The 15389-nt window shown below is 42.6% G+C and overlaps 1 protein-coding gene across 4 annotated transcripts in view; it reads left to right on the top strand.

The window, feature by feature from the left end:
- LOC139384369 (phosphorylase b kinase regulatory subunit beta-like) overlaps positions 1-15082 on the top strand; it is a 61737-nt gene extending 46655 nt beyond the window's left edge. For 2 of the 4 annotated variants that reach the window (XM_071129086.1, XM_071129088.1), the window contains 15 exons: positions 1317-1400; positions 2153-2257; positions 2414-2496; positions 2801-2891; positions 3337-3395; positions 3526-3688; positions 3841-3922; positions 5420-5477; positions 5734-5824; positions 9657-9853; positions 10028-10162; positions 10233-10362; positions 12949-13056; positions 13762-13899; positions 14323-15082. In XM_071129086.1, the coding sequence (XP_070985187.1) occupies positions 1317-1400; positions 2153-2257; positions 2414-2496; positions 2801-2891; positions 3337-3395; positions 3526-3688; positions 3841-3922; positions 5420-5477; positions 5734-5824; positions 9657-9853; positions 10028-10162; positions 10233-10362; positions 12949-13056; positions 13762-13899; positions 14323-14460 (1662 nt within the window). In that variant the 3' untranslated portion in view covers positions 14461-15082. Of the gene's footprint in view, positions 1-1316; positions 1401-2152; positions 2258-2413; positions 2497-2800; positions 2892-3336; positions 3396-3525; positions 3689-3840; positions 3923-5419; positions 5478-5733; positions 5825-8265; positions 8357-9656; positions 9854-10027; positions 10163-10232; positions 10363-12948; positions 13057-13761; positions 13900-14322 lie in introns of all 4 variants that reach the window. The other 2 variants (XM_071129087.1, XM_071129089.1) reach the window with 1 other exon arrangement.
- The last annotated feature ends 307 nt before the right edge of the window (positions 15083-15389 follow it).

The raw sequence follows: 15389 nt of genomic DNA, 5'->3' as shown, positions 1-15389 counted from the left end.
ATATTTGCCGTCTTTCTGAACTCTGCTTTTTAAAATATTATCATAATATTCTGTTAATTGCTTGATTCTCCTATTATCTTTCGTACTTTCCACCCATGTATAATTTGTTTCCAACTCATTTGAAGATGGGAAAAGCAGGAGGAGTGCCAGAGCTCCATCTAGTGGTAGGATGTACACATTGCTCTTTGGTAAGACTGGTGATTGCTGTGTATTGAAGCTTGTTAGCTACGTTTCCTGTAGCGCCACTGAAGTCTACAGCCAGTGTTATTGACCAGGAGCCTCTGATTGGATTGATTAGGAGGAATAATTGACATGTATAGCCCGGTGTGGGAAGATCAGCGCTGAGTTCATCCCATCATCTCGTAAAGGGACAGTATGACACAGAGGTCACAGGGACTGCTATGTGTCTCCTCACAAGTATGGATCAGGTGCTGTAAAATCAATTCCCGTTATCCGCATTGTGGATTGACAACAATTTTCCTCATCACTCTGGCATACAGGTTGTTACCTCTTTCTCTCAGTTTCAGTGTCTTCAGGGCATAGACACTCAGTGACCTTGTACCATTACATAGTGAAAGTGGAATTCAAATATATTTAAAATACCATTAGCCAAGGAAAATTGACACCAAGACCTAACCAGGTAGAAGTGAAAGAATCTGGAGCAGTGAGGGCCGATCCTGACTGATGGAGCCTACTAACTAACTGAGCTACTTGGTGTTGCTTTACAGTAAGGACCTGCAGGGGACCTTTCTATCTCTGCCTTCTGACAACTCTCCATTAAACCCACCGGCACCATGGCAGTAAACAGAACCATAGGGGTGTTAGGCTCCACAACAGAGCCGTCATAGGCAGGGGCCGTTAGCTACTGGCGCGTCTCAACTTCAGAGGGAGGTCATTTTAGATTATGGATCGCAACAAAATAAAAATCATTGGGGATATGAGGAGGTTTGATCTTTTTAGAGGTGCAATAAAAATAGACAACTTTCCCTGCCTGGCATTTTTAAAATGACTCCCATTTTGATCTCTGTCATATCGAGCTGAGTGTGTTGTCAGATCTGAAGGCTAGATATGTGTAAGAGAGGAAAGCAAGGTAGCTAGCTACATGATAGCAGTTCTCTATGGATCTGTGACTTGCCAGAGGGAATAGAAGGAGGGTAATCTATGTTGTGGTCTGTTTGTCAGTTGTAATGTAAATGGTGTTGGTCAATAGGCCATGGTCTAAGATTTGATGTGTAATTTCAAAAACTAGGCTTTAAAAAAAATGTAAAAAATAAACTAAACTGAAATAGGTATGCATTTCTTTCTTTCTCCCCCAGGCGTACCGCTTCTTGGCCGTCAATAAGAAGCTGGGGCTGAGTGGGCGTCCGGAAAGGCCAGTGGGCTGCATGGGGACTTGCAAGGTGAGTGTTCACCACTCATTGCTGCCACATACTCCGAGGTCCTGGGCACACCACCACCTCCTCAGTGATGAACATAAACCAGCACTTTTCAGTGTGCAACCACAGCTCAGAAACTGAATAATATTCATTTACATGTACAGATATAATGTACATAGATGTTATACATATTTTTGCCTGACTCTTATTAACATTGTACAAAGTACTGCTGCCATGCAATCCATGATGGAAATATGTGTCATTCAATTTCGTAATCCACTTTGATATTGTGAGCTGCTGTCATTCAACTGTTGTTGGTATTCCTTCTAGTTGTCCCCAGTGAAGGACATTTAAATAAGTTGTTTTATTTTTTATTGGCAAATGAATCAATCACAGTTCCAAACCTATTACTAAGACAATTTTTGAATGGAACATTTATGTGTTCTGATGGAATAGGGCGTCCTGCCAGAGGGCATTCTAATAATCTCTTTGTTTGTGTGCGTGGTAGCGCTTGTGCTTTAGAAACGGACAGGGAGAACGAGTGTGCCTGTGCATATGTGTTTGTTTGTAGAGGAGAGGTTGTGTGTTAGTTTTAGGAAGTGTCTGTGCTCGCAGGACTGTAACGTCTATGCGTTCTAGCTTCGGTGTATTCCTTCCTCAAGATCGATGGGTTGTTTTATGTCCTGTCCAGAGTAATGTATATGTCTGTACCTCCGAGCCATCCATCTTGGCCTGCAGGATCAGGTAATGCAATGTGTCTGCTCCACTCCCCACAGATTTATCGGATCCTGGGTAAGACTGTGGTGTGCTACCCAATCGTCTTTGATCTCAGTGACTTCTACTTATCCCAGGATGTCATGCTGCTGATTGATGACATCAAGGTGAGCTGGGGTGAACTCCCCTCATAAACACTTCTGTTTAGACATTCGTCTGGTTTAATCCTTGTTCTGGGGAATGCACACTCACCACATTGTGTCCCTAACTGTCTGTCTGTTTGGTCAATATAAGTTTAATGTGTTACATATCTTTGTATGTAGAATGCGCTGCAGTTCATCAAGCATAGCTGGAAAATGAAAGGTCGCCCACTCTTCCTGGTCCTCATCAGAGAGGACAACATCAAGTAAGATCTACTTTTGTATTTTCTTCTGTACTGTAATTGTTACTGCTTTTAGAGTGTATTGGAATCTAGCACAGGAGGTATACCTGTATTTGCCAATAATAGTTTTGTTGTTGTCATTTATATCACTTTAGCTTGGGTGCTATGCTGATCACAGCAGTATTGATCACTATCCAAAAAGCACCTTTTTAAATGCAATAAAATTGCTTACCATCCCACAGTAGAGGTTGTGCTAGTGGAGTCCGCGGAATAGCATATACTCATTAGGTTAATATAGAGAAAATGATAACAGTAGAATATCCTTCAGGGGGAGCCGTTTCAACCCAGTCCTGGACATGTTGGCATCGTTCAAGAAGGGGCGTGTCGGTGGGGTCAAAGTTCACGTGGACAGGCTTCAGGTTCTCAACACTTTTACTTGTTTCAGTCCACTCACACTTCTTTGAGGCATTGTGATATCTACCCTCACAGTACTGTTGGTTCTCCTTTCCTTTGGAAATGCATTTAGAAATAGTGAATATGTATGTTTGCAAATCCAATGCCTTTGAATTGCCTTCTATTTCCTACTGTTACAATGACTTTCAGTGTCTCTAGAGAGTTCTTTCGATGTTTTGATGTGACGTCTTTTATGAACGACACTCAATATTCCCCTCACACCTAGCTCTAGGAGCAGACACAGGGCTCCATCCCTCATAGTCAATCCCTTTTATCATCTCATTCTTCTGGGAACATAATTCCCCTTTGTACATGTGACTGGCTGTCCTCATATCGATGTGACTTCACCTGAACTGTCCATATCCCATGTAAATGAGATTCCTTGATTTCACTATTAAATCGTCCTTCCAGACCCTGATATCAGGAGCTATTGTGGAACAGTTGGACTTCCTTCGTGTCAACGAAGCAGAGTAAGAGCTTGTTCCTGTCATTTCCGCCTTTTGTGTTTTGTGACACTTTTTTTTTATAGAGGAATCAGCGTGTAAAGGATTTAACTTGCCTGTAAACCTGAAAATACTCCTGTAACTTCCCCTGGTCTAGAATCCCAGAGTTTAAGAACTTTCAGGAGCTGGAGATGCCCAAACACTCCAAGGTGAAGAGGCAGACGAGCACGCCCAATGCCTCAAACCTGGAGCAGCAGCCTGAGATCGACATCGAGGAGTGGAAACAAAAATCCACCAACGAGATCATGCAGAAATTCTATGTGAGTACAGGAGTACTGTGTCAATATTAGGACAGCTACAATCAAAAGGAGATGGGTGTTTTAATGTCAGGGCCCTAGATCTGACTCTTAACCGTCTTTACACCACTATTGGCATGACCTTTGACCTCTTTCTGTGTTTTTGTCTTTCTCAGGACTGTGACTGCCTGGCCAGTCAAGCACAGCTTGCCAGTATTCTCATGAAGAAAGAGGGTCCTGACTTCTTTGCCAAGGATGGTAGGCACGGAAACAAAAACACACGTGCAAAATGGTTTTACTCTGTTAAAGTAACAGTCCAGTGAAAATCTCTTCTTACTAATATTCTGTTTGCTCATACATATTCTGTTTGCTCAAATAATGTTGTTGACTCGTCCTTTACTTGTTATTGTAGCCAAACATAAATGAGAGAAAAACCTCTCAGTAAAACCGAATCTTAACTTAATTTTGAAACAAACTGTTAAAAAAAATGTGTGAAATTTGCCTAGATAATGACGTCATCCTCTTTGGCAGAGACAGGCCCGTGATTGGTCCAGCAGCTTTTTTGATTTTATATATTTTTCTCCGGTGGAGAGAAGGATCCTTCTCGAGGCACAGGAGTGCACACACTGCACGCACACAAGCAAGCCAGCTAGCCAACAATCCACAGTTGCTGTTATCAAACAACTATCTCGCCAGTCACTTCTATTTCAAATTGCGTGGTTTGTAAGAGTTGGCCTGCTGGCTGTTTAGAAGCAGTTGTCTAACTAGCGTGCTAAGGTTTGCTATCGCGGCTAACTGGCTAGCCAACAAGAAAGCAAGTCAAAGCAGATCCTCCACACAACAGCCACCTCTCCATTCCCTTCTATTTTAAATCCTGTGGTTTGTAGCTAAAAGTTTTATGTCAAGAGGAAACCCAGTTAGCTGTTGTTGACTTATATACAGGTAACTGCCAAAATAAAGGAAACACCAACATAAAGTGTCTTAATAGGGTGTTGGGCCACCACGAGTCAGAAAAGCTTCAATGCACCTTGGCATAGATTCTACAAGTGTCTGGAACTCTATTGAAGGGATGCGACACCACTCTTCCATTTGGTATTTTGTTGGTGGTGGTGGAAAACGCTGTCTCAGGCGCTGCTCCAGAATCTCCCCAAAGTGTTCAATTGGGTTGAGATTTGGTGACTGAGTCCTAACAGGCCAAGCAGAGACACAGAGCAAATCTGCTTTTTAACATCCTAATTATATTGTTTTGGAAGGACATCTATTTAATTCATATTGTAATTTATTGGAGGTACTATTTTATTTTCAAAAACATTTTGGTAACACTGAACAGATACTTTAACACTATTCATCAGAGCCAGACTACCAGGCCAACTAGCCCCAGGGTGGGAATCAGTGCATCACTGTAAATGAAATGTCCATAGCCTAATCCATTTAGCACCCCCGTGACTAACTGATTTAGTTTGGATCCGTGTCTCCTCTGTGTTAGAAATAATACAAAGAACAAATGGGGTCAATTCAACCAAGGCATAGCCTACGCCGCTATTGTCATGAATAGCAGTGTCTTGTCAAACACTGTTTTCAGACCCAATCATCCACAGTTTACATTGTTCTAGAATGTGTATATATATATATATTATATATTATATTATATTTATATATTATATTATATATATATATATATTATATATATATATATACACACACAATGATTTGCATTGCTCAGTTCACTTACAGAGGCCTTTTAACTGTTTCCAGAGACCCTAATGGAAGACATGGAGAGACTCTACAGAAGAGCTGGGACCAGGAAGCTTTGGTCAGATTTTCTTCTTTCCCTAGCTTCTTTCCCTATCATTCCCTTTTCATTTAATCCTGAAAGAATAGTTTGTATTTTATTTCATGTGGCAGGTAATATCCATCCATTTCGTACCGTACCTCCATGAAGAGTCTTCAACTTTTTTGCCTTTCAGATGTTCCTTTCAGATCGTTTCAAGATTGAAGTAACATTTTCTCTTGTTCTCTACTGAATTCCAAACTGTTGTAAACAATGATACATATTTCTATGGGTGTAGGCTGGCGGTGCGTTACGCTGCGGCCGTTATCATGAAGTTTGCCAGTTCTATTGCCCCTCATATCACCACACTGGTGGTCCATGGCAAGCAGGTAATGGAGTAGAGTTGATGTGTAGAGTCTGTGTAGCATGTGTACTGTATTAGCTCAGCTAGCCAGTCAGTCACTGTGCACAGCGTGTACCATTAACTGTGAGTGCTATGCTTCAATCATGCACTACTTCCCTCTGCAGCACTGTCCATTTGCTCTCTATGAACGGTCAATTTCATGTTCACATGCTCCATTGGCCTTTTTGTTCTTGCCGTTGTTGTTGTTGTTGTTGTTGTTGTTGTGGTTTTGCTGTGTCAAGGAAGCTGGTCGTGAGTTTTCATATTGCTCAGCGCTAAGATTGAACATAATTGCAGAGGGACCTGAGAGTCAGAGAGTGGAACAGCCTATAGGCCAGGCTCCACCTTGCTCTGGAACCACGTCAATACTTGGTCCAATTTCCTTTCTCATTTATTTAACGTGGGTTGAAATAAGTTCCTTTTATATTACACAACATCAATGGTTTAACATCACACACCATGAGCATTTAGCCTGACATTTCCTGGACAAAATATGTAGAAGTATAAGCCGTAGACCATATCTGTGCTAAAAAGATATGAGCACAATTTACAATAAGTGAAAGAATAGATGGCTGGATGTGGTAAATGGGAGGTGAATGTTGTCGATACGATGAAAGTACACTTTTTTTTTGGGGGGGGGGGTCTGGGTTTTACTAAAACCTACAATTCATTTTAATTTGATTTCTATTGAGATAGTTTTTTGAAGTTGACGTGTACGGCTAAGCAACCCTGTCTGCTGCCATGTACACTCCCCTCCGTATTTATTTGGACAGTGAAGCTAGAACATTTCATTTGTCTCTGTGCTCCAGAATTGTGGATGTGAGGTCAATATGTGTCATATGAGACAACAGCACAGAATGTCACCTTTTATTTGAGGGTATTTTTCTTACGTATCTGTTACCGTTTAGAAATGAAAGCACTATGTACACGACATGACCAAAAGTACATGGACACCTGCTTGTCAAACATCTCATTCCAAAATCAAGGGCATTAATATGTAGCTCGTCCCTCCTTGGCTGCTACAATAGCCTCCACTCTTCTGGCTAGGCTTTCCACTAGATGTTGGAACATTGCTGTGGGGGCTTCCATTCAGCCACAAGAGCATTCGTGAGGTCGGGCACTGATGTTGGAGATTGCATGGCTGTGTGCTTGATTTTTATACACCTCTCAGCAATGGGTGTGGCTGAAATAGCCGAATCCACTAATTTGAAGGGGTGTCCACATACTTTTGTGTATATATAGTGTATCTAGTCCCCCCATTTTGAAGGTGTCATAAGTATTTGGACAAATTCCCTTGTAGTGTATTAAAGTATAAAAGTAGTGTATTAAAGTAGTGTATTAAAAGTTAAGTATATGGTCCCATGTTCCTAGCACGCAAGTGAAAAAGTTACAGATGCACAAAGATCATACCTCTTAACTTTCTCACTCGTCATTATTCACGATTCATTCAGAATTATCCGTAATCATAATAGCGTCCTTATTAAGTGTTCAGAAACATTTATATTCTTATTTACAATAAAAGTGACTCCAAAATGACACACTACATTATTTACCATTTATTTATATTGGGCACAACCCCAAAGAACTGCAAATGCTTCCAACAAGTTTGTAGAGTCACAAGTTTGATGTAATCATTGCATGTTCGGAAAACACTTTTGACTATTTTAATACACTATAAGTGAATGTGTCCAAATGGGGGGACTAGATACATAAAGTGCTTTCCTTTCTAAACGGTAAAAACGGATTTCTATGAAAATACCCTCAAATTAAAGGTGACATTCTGCACTGTCACCTCATATATATATATAAAATCTCATATCCAAAATGCTGGAGTATAGAGACACATTTTAGTGTTTGCTTACTGTCCAAATAAATACGGAGGGGAGCGTATGTACCATAACCACAGCCAATACCTGTTGCTTTTTCCTCACAGGAACCCAGCAAGCAGGAGGAGACGCATTGCACAGTCACTCTAGCGAATAATGCAATCGTAAATTAGTGAACATTCAAATATGTCTGGTCATTTATTGGACAATCTGGAGGTGAAATCCAGAGTTGAGTTGATTTTAGATTTGTTTTTCCATTTGCTTAGCAATAATAATACAAACATGGACCTGTAGAACAGTAGCATAATACGTCTCTTTGTACTGTATAGACACGCTGGTGGACATGAGTGGGACATGCCACGCACATGACTTTACAGCTTTGTTTTAGAACTTCATTATGTAATGTGCCTCAACTCACGTTATACAGCCCATCAGCGTTAATGTCATGGGTATACTGTATGTATGGTTCTTATGATAGAGAACACAGCAGACTACATTGTTATTGCAGTCGGCCATTATGAACTGTTCCTACTGTCGAGTTAACGTATTGACACATATAGTGTTGACCCTATTAAGGATCTCCTTGTGTTTTGTTCACCAGGGGAGTTGTACGAATCGCAGCCAGTGTGATAACTAAGCTAGTGGACAGCATTGCCCCAAGTATTACTAGTGTTTTAGTGCATGGGAAGCAGGTAAGTGAACATTTTGAAAATGGGGGCCAATTTTTCAGTTGAACCATGTTTTGTTTTTTTCCTCAAGTCAGATGCCTATTTCCACCACAAGCTTTATGTTCTGATTTATCAATGAATTGGATGAAATGATGTCAATTTTGAAAGTATTAGGAACGTTCAGTTGACTGAGCTCTCGCATGCTATTGTCCTATAGGAAATGCTTAGTGTTATTGCAGTTGCACGCTTCATATTTCCCAGCTACCTCACTGTGCTTTAGCCCTGTAGCAAGGCTGCTATTGTGTTACGTAAAAGTAACCAGGGTTTAACAGGCTCTATGTATACCGTGACCTGACCTATGACCTAATATACTGTAAGCTCCCCTTTCCCTTGGATCTATATGAAGTGAGCTGCCTTGGCCACTGTTTTATCATTATACTTTTTTCTCTTAAATATTACACAGAGATAAGTTGCTTCCTAACAGTCCCCATTTCTGGCCTCATTTTCCCACCCAAGAGTTTTGGGCGGTTCTTTGCTTTGAAGTACCTCCAAGGTGTGAATCTGCATATAGATTGCATCGTAGAAGGGAAATGATTCTGGACAAGATGAGAAAGCTGATTTTTAAATGGAGTCAGGTGTCTGCTTACATGATCTACGTAGAATCTGCCTTGATTTTTGCATATGAGGACTCGAGTTTAGAGAATATCTGCTGTTGTTTGAATGTGTTAAGTAAGGTGGGACATGTTTAGATTACACTTAGTAGTGATAGAAATGAGGTGCAGATTTAAAAACTGTGATTTGCCATCTAACTTGAGAACATCAGTCTGCAACCATTAGTTTGAAGGCACTATTTTTCAAAGGGATATTAAAGGATATCTTGTTTGGGAAGAATAATGATTACCCGGGTGTAATTTTCATGTGGCCTTTATGCTTTGAAAATAGGAAATATCACAAGATAATCTTGGTTATTATCTTTTGTCCCTTTCATGTTCTACTCTGTGGGGGTGCAGTTTTACAGTGGCAAGATGAATAGATAGTTTAAGCGAAGGGGACACGGAGACATCAGCATTTCTATATAATATTGCACCCTATCTGGTCAGTCAAAAAGCTTATAGGTAGAGTGATGTCACCCATAATAGAAAATAAAATATAATCTAAGTTTTTGTTTGAACCTTTTTGACTATTTGTTCCTTGTTATCCATGATGTAAACACGTCTATCTTCCTGGTTCATCACTCTGTCCTCTTAGTAAAATAATCCCCACCAAACAATAACGGCACTGCAGACATTTCTCTGACACTGGCTGGGCTGTGCTCTGTTGCCAGGTAACGCTGGGACTGTTTGGGCATGAGGAGGAGGTGATCTCCAATCCCCTCTCACCTGGGGTCATCAAGGGCATCCTCTACAGCAAGTGCTACGGGGAGAGGGAGGCCGTGCTGCAGCAGGAGCTGGTCATCCACATCGGCTGGATCATCTCCAACACCCCCGAGCTGTTCAGCGGCATGCTCAAGATCCGCGTTGGGTATGAATAGAGCCCGGGAGGAATAGAGCTAGGCAGGCTATAGCCATGGCCATTTGGATCCTACAGCTGGGTGGTTGTTATTCTGTTTGTCTCTCAAGTTGTCTGTTTGAGGATAGCCATCTGTGGTTATAAAATGCATTGTTTTTGCTTCGTATTCCGCTGGTATTGGTGCAGGTGGATCGTCCAGGCCATGAAGCATGAGTTGGAGATCCGAGCAGGAGACATGCCACCCCAGGACATTTACCAGATGTCCCCCAGCGATGTTAAACAGCTGCTGCTGGACGTCCTTCAGCCACAACAGCACGGCAGGTAAACACTCACAAACACACAAATTGTTTTATTCAATTGTATTAATTTCCCTATTCGTTACCCATACCAGGTCCTGGATCAACAGGCGTCAGATCGATGGTTCCCTCAACAGGACTCCCCATGGCTTCTACGACCGAGTGTGGCAGACTTTGGAGAGAACTTGTAATGGCATCGTAGTGGCAGGGATCCATCTCCCACAGGTAGTGTTGGTAATTGCAACAGTGACATAATAATCCTTCTTAGTTTACATCCTCAAACTCCACATTTAATCACATCTCTGAAGGACCACACTATAGGCTGGCCATGCTTTCCACCTGACTACCCCTACCCCGGTCAACAGCACTGCACCCCCCACAGCAACTCGCCCAAGCCTTCCCCATTTCTCCTTCTCCCAAATCCAGTCAGATAATGTTCTGAAAGAGCTGCAAAATCTGGACCCCTACAAATCAGCCGGGCTAGACAATCTGGACCCTTTCTTTCTAAAATTATCTGCCGAAATTGTTGCAACCCCTATTACTAGCCTGTTCAACCTCTTTCGTGTCGTCTGAGATTCCCAAAGATTGGAAAACAGCTGCGGTCATCCCCCTCTTCAAAGGGGGGGGGACACTCTTGACCCAAACTGCTACAGACCTATATCTATCCTACCCTGCCTTTCTAAGGTCTTCGAAAGCCAAGTCAACAAACAGATTACCGACCATTTTGAATCCCACCATACCTTCTCCGCTATGCAATCTAGTTTCAGAGCTGGTCATGGGTGCACCTCAGCCACGCTCAAGGTCCTAAACAATATCTTAACCGCCATCGATTAGAAACATTACTGTGCAGCCGTATTCATTGACCTGGCCAAGTCTTTCAACTCTGTCAATCACCACATCCTCATCGGCAGACTCAATAGCCTTGGTTTCTCAAATGATTGCCTCGCCTGGTTCACCAACTACTTCTCTGATAGAGTTCAGTGTGTCAAATCGGAGGGCCTGTTGTCCGGGCCTCTGGCAGTCTCTATGGGGGTGCCACAGGGTTCAATTCTTGGACCGACTCTCTTCTCTGTATACATCAATGATGTTGCTCTTGCTGCTGGTGAGTCTCTGATCCACCTCTACGCAGACAACACCATTCTGTATACTTCTGGCCCTTCTTTGGACACTGTGTTAACAACCCTCCAGACGAGCTTCAATGCCATACAACTCTCCTTCCGTGGCCTCCAATTGCTCTTAAATACAAGTAAAACTAAATGCATGCTCTTCAACCGATCGCTGCCTGCACCTGCCCACCCGTCCAGCATCACTACTCTGGACCGTTCTGACTTAGAATATGTGGACAACTACAAATACCTAGGTTAGACTGTAAACTCTCCTTCCAGACTCACATCTCCAATCCAAAGTTAAATGTAGAATTGGCTTCCTATTTCGCAACAAAGCATCCTTCACTCATGCTGCCAAACATACCCTTGTAAAACTGACCATCCTACCAATCCTCGACCTCGGCGATGTCATTTACAAAAAAGCCTCCAATACCCTACTCAATAAATTGGATGCAGTCTATCACAGTGCCATCTGTTTTGTCACCAGAGCCCCATATACTACCCACCACTGCGACCTGTACGCTCTCGTTGGCTGGCCCTCACTTCATACTCATCGCCAAACCCACTGGCTCCAGGTCATTTACATGACCCTGCTAGGTAAAGTCCCCCCTTATCTCAGCTCGCAGGTCACCATAGCAGCACCCACCTGTAGCACGCACTCCAGCAGGTATATGTTACGGGATTCTTCCTGGGAAAGAGAGGCGGACCAAAACGCAGCGTGGTTATTTATAAACATCTTTAATAAAGATGATAACGTGAACAATATACTTATACAAAACAAGAAACCGTAGAAAACCGAAAACAGTCCTAACTGGTGCAAAACACAGAGACAGGAACAATCACCCACAAGAGACCTAAAGAATATGGCTGCCCAAATATGGTTCCCAATCAGAGACAACGATAACCACCTGCCTCTGATTGAGAACCACTCCAGGCAACCATAGACTTACCTAGAATACTTAACTAAACACAATCCCATAAACTACAAAACCCCTAGACAAAACAAACCACATAAATCACCCATGTCACACCCTGGCCTAACCAAAATAATAAAGAGAACACAGAATACTAAGACCAGGGCGTGACAGTATATCTCTCTGGTCACCCCCAAAACCAATTCTTCCTTTGTCCACCTCTCCTTCCAGTTCTCTGCTGCCAATGACTGGAACAAACTACAAAAATCTCTGAAACTGGAAACACTTATCTCCCTCACTAGGTTTAAGCACCAGCTGTCAGAGCAGCTCACAGATTACTGCACCTGTACATAGCCCATCTATAATTTAGCCAAAACAACTATCTCTACTGTATTTATTTATTTATTTATTTTGCTCCTTTGCACTCCATTATTTCTATCTCTACCTTGCACATTCTTCCACTGCAAATCTACCATTCCAGTGTTTTACTTGCTATATTGTATTTACTTTGCCACCATGGCCTTTTTTTATTTATTTTTTTGCCTTTACCTCCCTTATCTCACCTCATTTGCTCACATTGTATATGACTTATTATTGACTGTATGTTTGTTTTACTCCATGTGTAACTCTGTGTTGTTGTCTGTGTCGAACTGCTTTGACAGGTGGCAATTGTAAATGACAACTTGTTCTCAACTTGCCTACCTGGTGAAATAAATAAATAAAATAAAACCATCGGGGTGTTCTTGCCTAAAGCATTAATGTTAAAATCTTCCACTTCCCTTCCATTGCAGCAACCTACTCTGTCTGACATGACCATGTATGAGATGAACTTTTCTCTGCTGGTGGAAGACACACTGAAGGACATTGTGCTGCCTGAGTACAGGCAGATAGTAGTAGAGGTAAGGGCCAATCAGATTTCACTGTAATTTACAGCTGCATGTTTTCCACACACTGCTATTGGTCAAACGGGTTGCTCGATTGACTATCTCATCCACACATTTCCTCTAACAACGCTTCCGCTACACATTGGGTTAACAATACAAAAATCCTATTGGGGGCCTCCCGGGTGGCGCAGTGGTTAAGGGTGCTGTACTGCAGCGCCAGCTGTGCCACCAGAGACTCTGGGTTCGCGCCCATGCTCTGTTGTAGCCGGCCGCGACCGGGAGGTCCGTGGGGCGACTCCTAGCGTCGTCCGTGTTAGGGAGGGTTTGGCCGGTAGGGATATCCTAGTCTCATCGCGCACCAGCGACTCCCGTGGCGGGCCAGGCGCAGTGCGCACTAACCAAGGTCGCCAGGTGCACGGTGTTTCCTCCGACACATTGGTGCGGCTGGCTTCCGGGTTGGATGAGCGCTGTGTTAAGAAGCAGTGTGGCTTGGTTGGGTTGTGTATCGGAGGACGCATGACTTTCAACCTTCGTCTCTCCCGAGCCTGTACGGGAGTTGTAGCGATGAGACAAGATAGTAGCTACTAACAATTGGATACCACGAAATTGGGGAGAAAAAGGGGTAAAATTCACACACAAAAAAAAACAATACAAAAATCCTAATTGTACACACATTTTCTCATGGCTCTATTTTCTTACATCTAATCTCCATGGTTGCAGCTGCTGATGGTGGTGTCCATAGTGTTGGAGAGAAACCCGGAGCTGGGGTTCTCGGAGAAGGTGGACCTGGATGTTCTGGTGAAGGAGGCCTTCCATGACTTCCAGAAGGACAGGAGTCGGGAGGGGACGAAGAAACCGGTAGGTGCTATGCTCTGGCCTACCCAGTCCACTGGGCTCACAGGATCAGAGGGTGGGTCAGACCACTGTCACACAAGATTTTTGGAGTTCATATAGCATGCGAGCTTAGCTGTTGTACTTCCACAATGATGTACAGTACAAGTTATCTCCGCTAAGTAGAAGCAGACCTCATATTTGAGGATACCTTGGGAGCTTTGGTGATCATTTTTCTGGTCAGTCTACTTAATTAACACTGAATGTTAAGGATGGACATAATTGTGTCACTTGTTTACTTGTAATGCATATCGTGTATTTCCATTCTGAATAATTGTTCGCTCTGCATGTCGTTGCGGAAAAGCAGTGCTTTGTTAAACAACTTTTGACAGTTCGCACTGTATATAACAGTACCGCTAGTTTACAATGAAAAAAAAAAATTGTCCGCAGGATGACATGGAGGAGTTCTATAAGACACCGCCGATGGGCAGGAGAGGTACCTCCAGTTACCTGACCAAGGCTGTGATGATTCAGCTGCTTCAAGGAGACGTGAAGCCCTCCAAGGATGACCCCTGCTCGGTCAGCTAAACTAAACTCATTCAGCAGAGTGGAGGAATCCACCGCTACTCTACTTTGTCGAACTACTAACAACACGCTAAATTAGTCAGCAGCACTGACTGTTGTTCCACCGGCAATACCCTCCTTGTTCTGTTAGCTTCAAGCTATTTATACAGGATGTATCAGATCTTATCAACACCGTTATTACTGTTAATAACATTGAACTGTTACCCACCCGAAATCCTTGCATGCAGAATTGTACGTATAGCATTAGCATTGTGGGGCAGCCCACATTGTTGATTTGTAGTTAATCAATGGCATGATATGCAAAACTAGAGTTGCATCCCAGTGCACACTTCTTCTTTTTTTTGTCTGTCTTAGGATGTCCGGGTCTTTTTGAAAGCCTGATCGCTGTATTTTTGTGAATGTGGTCACGCGTTCCTTCACTCTATGAAAGTGATATATTAAGTTGTTTTATGTTGATGTGTTTACACGTGGTTTGAGTGTGCCTATCCAGTTTAGTGAATCTGAATTGAACTTTTTCAATGTGTGTGTGTGTGTGATGTTGGCTGATGTGTTCCGTCACTCTGTCAAGGTGATTTTGGAAGCTCCATACTAGTTTCAAAAAAATAAACTTGAGGCATCCTGTTGATTTATTTGCTTGGTTCATCATGTTTGAATTTTGCGGTGCGTTACCCCTACTATAGACAATTAGCCTTGTATCAGCTAAATGCCCTTGTATAAGCTAAATGTGTAAAAGGCATTATAATCACAACCTGGTGTAACACATTTATTTTTCATTTGGGCTGCAGTTGCAACAGAAATGTCATGATTATTCAAGCGTGTCAGTTCGTGCCTGGTGGTACTGTATGTGTATTGAATCTCACCACTAGTAACTCCCACTCATGTTAGCTTAGCTGCAGTCATACCAATCTCACTGCTGGAGCTGGAAAATAACA

This window comes from Oncorhynchus clarkii, chromosome 26, assembly GCF_045791955.1.
Source record: "Oncorhynchus clarkii lewisi isolate Uvic-CL-2024 chromosome 26, UVic_Ocla_1.0, whole genome shotgun sequence".
Lineage (NCBI taxonomy): Eukaryota > Metazoa > Chordata > Actinopteri > Salmoniformes > Salmonidae > Oncorhynchus > Oncorhynchus clarkii.
The sequence above is the reverse complement of the archived record's forward strand: the minus strand, read 5'-3'. Positions and strand labels throughout refer to the sequence as shown.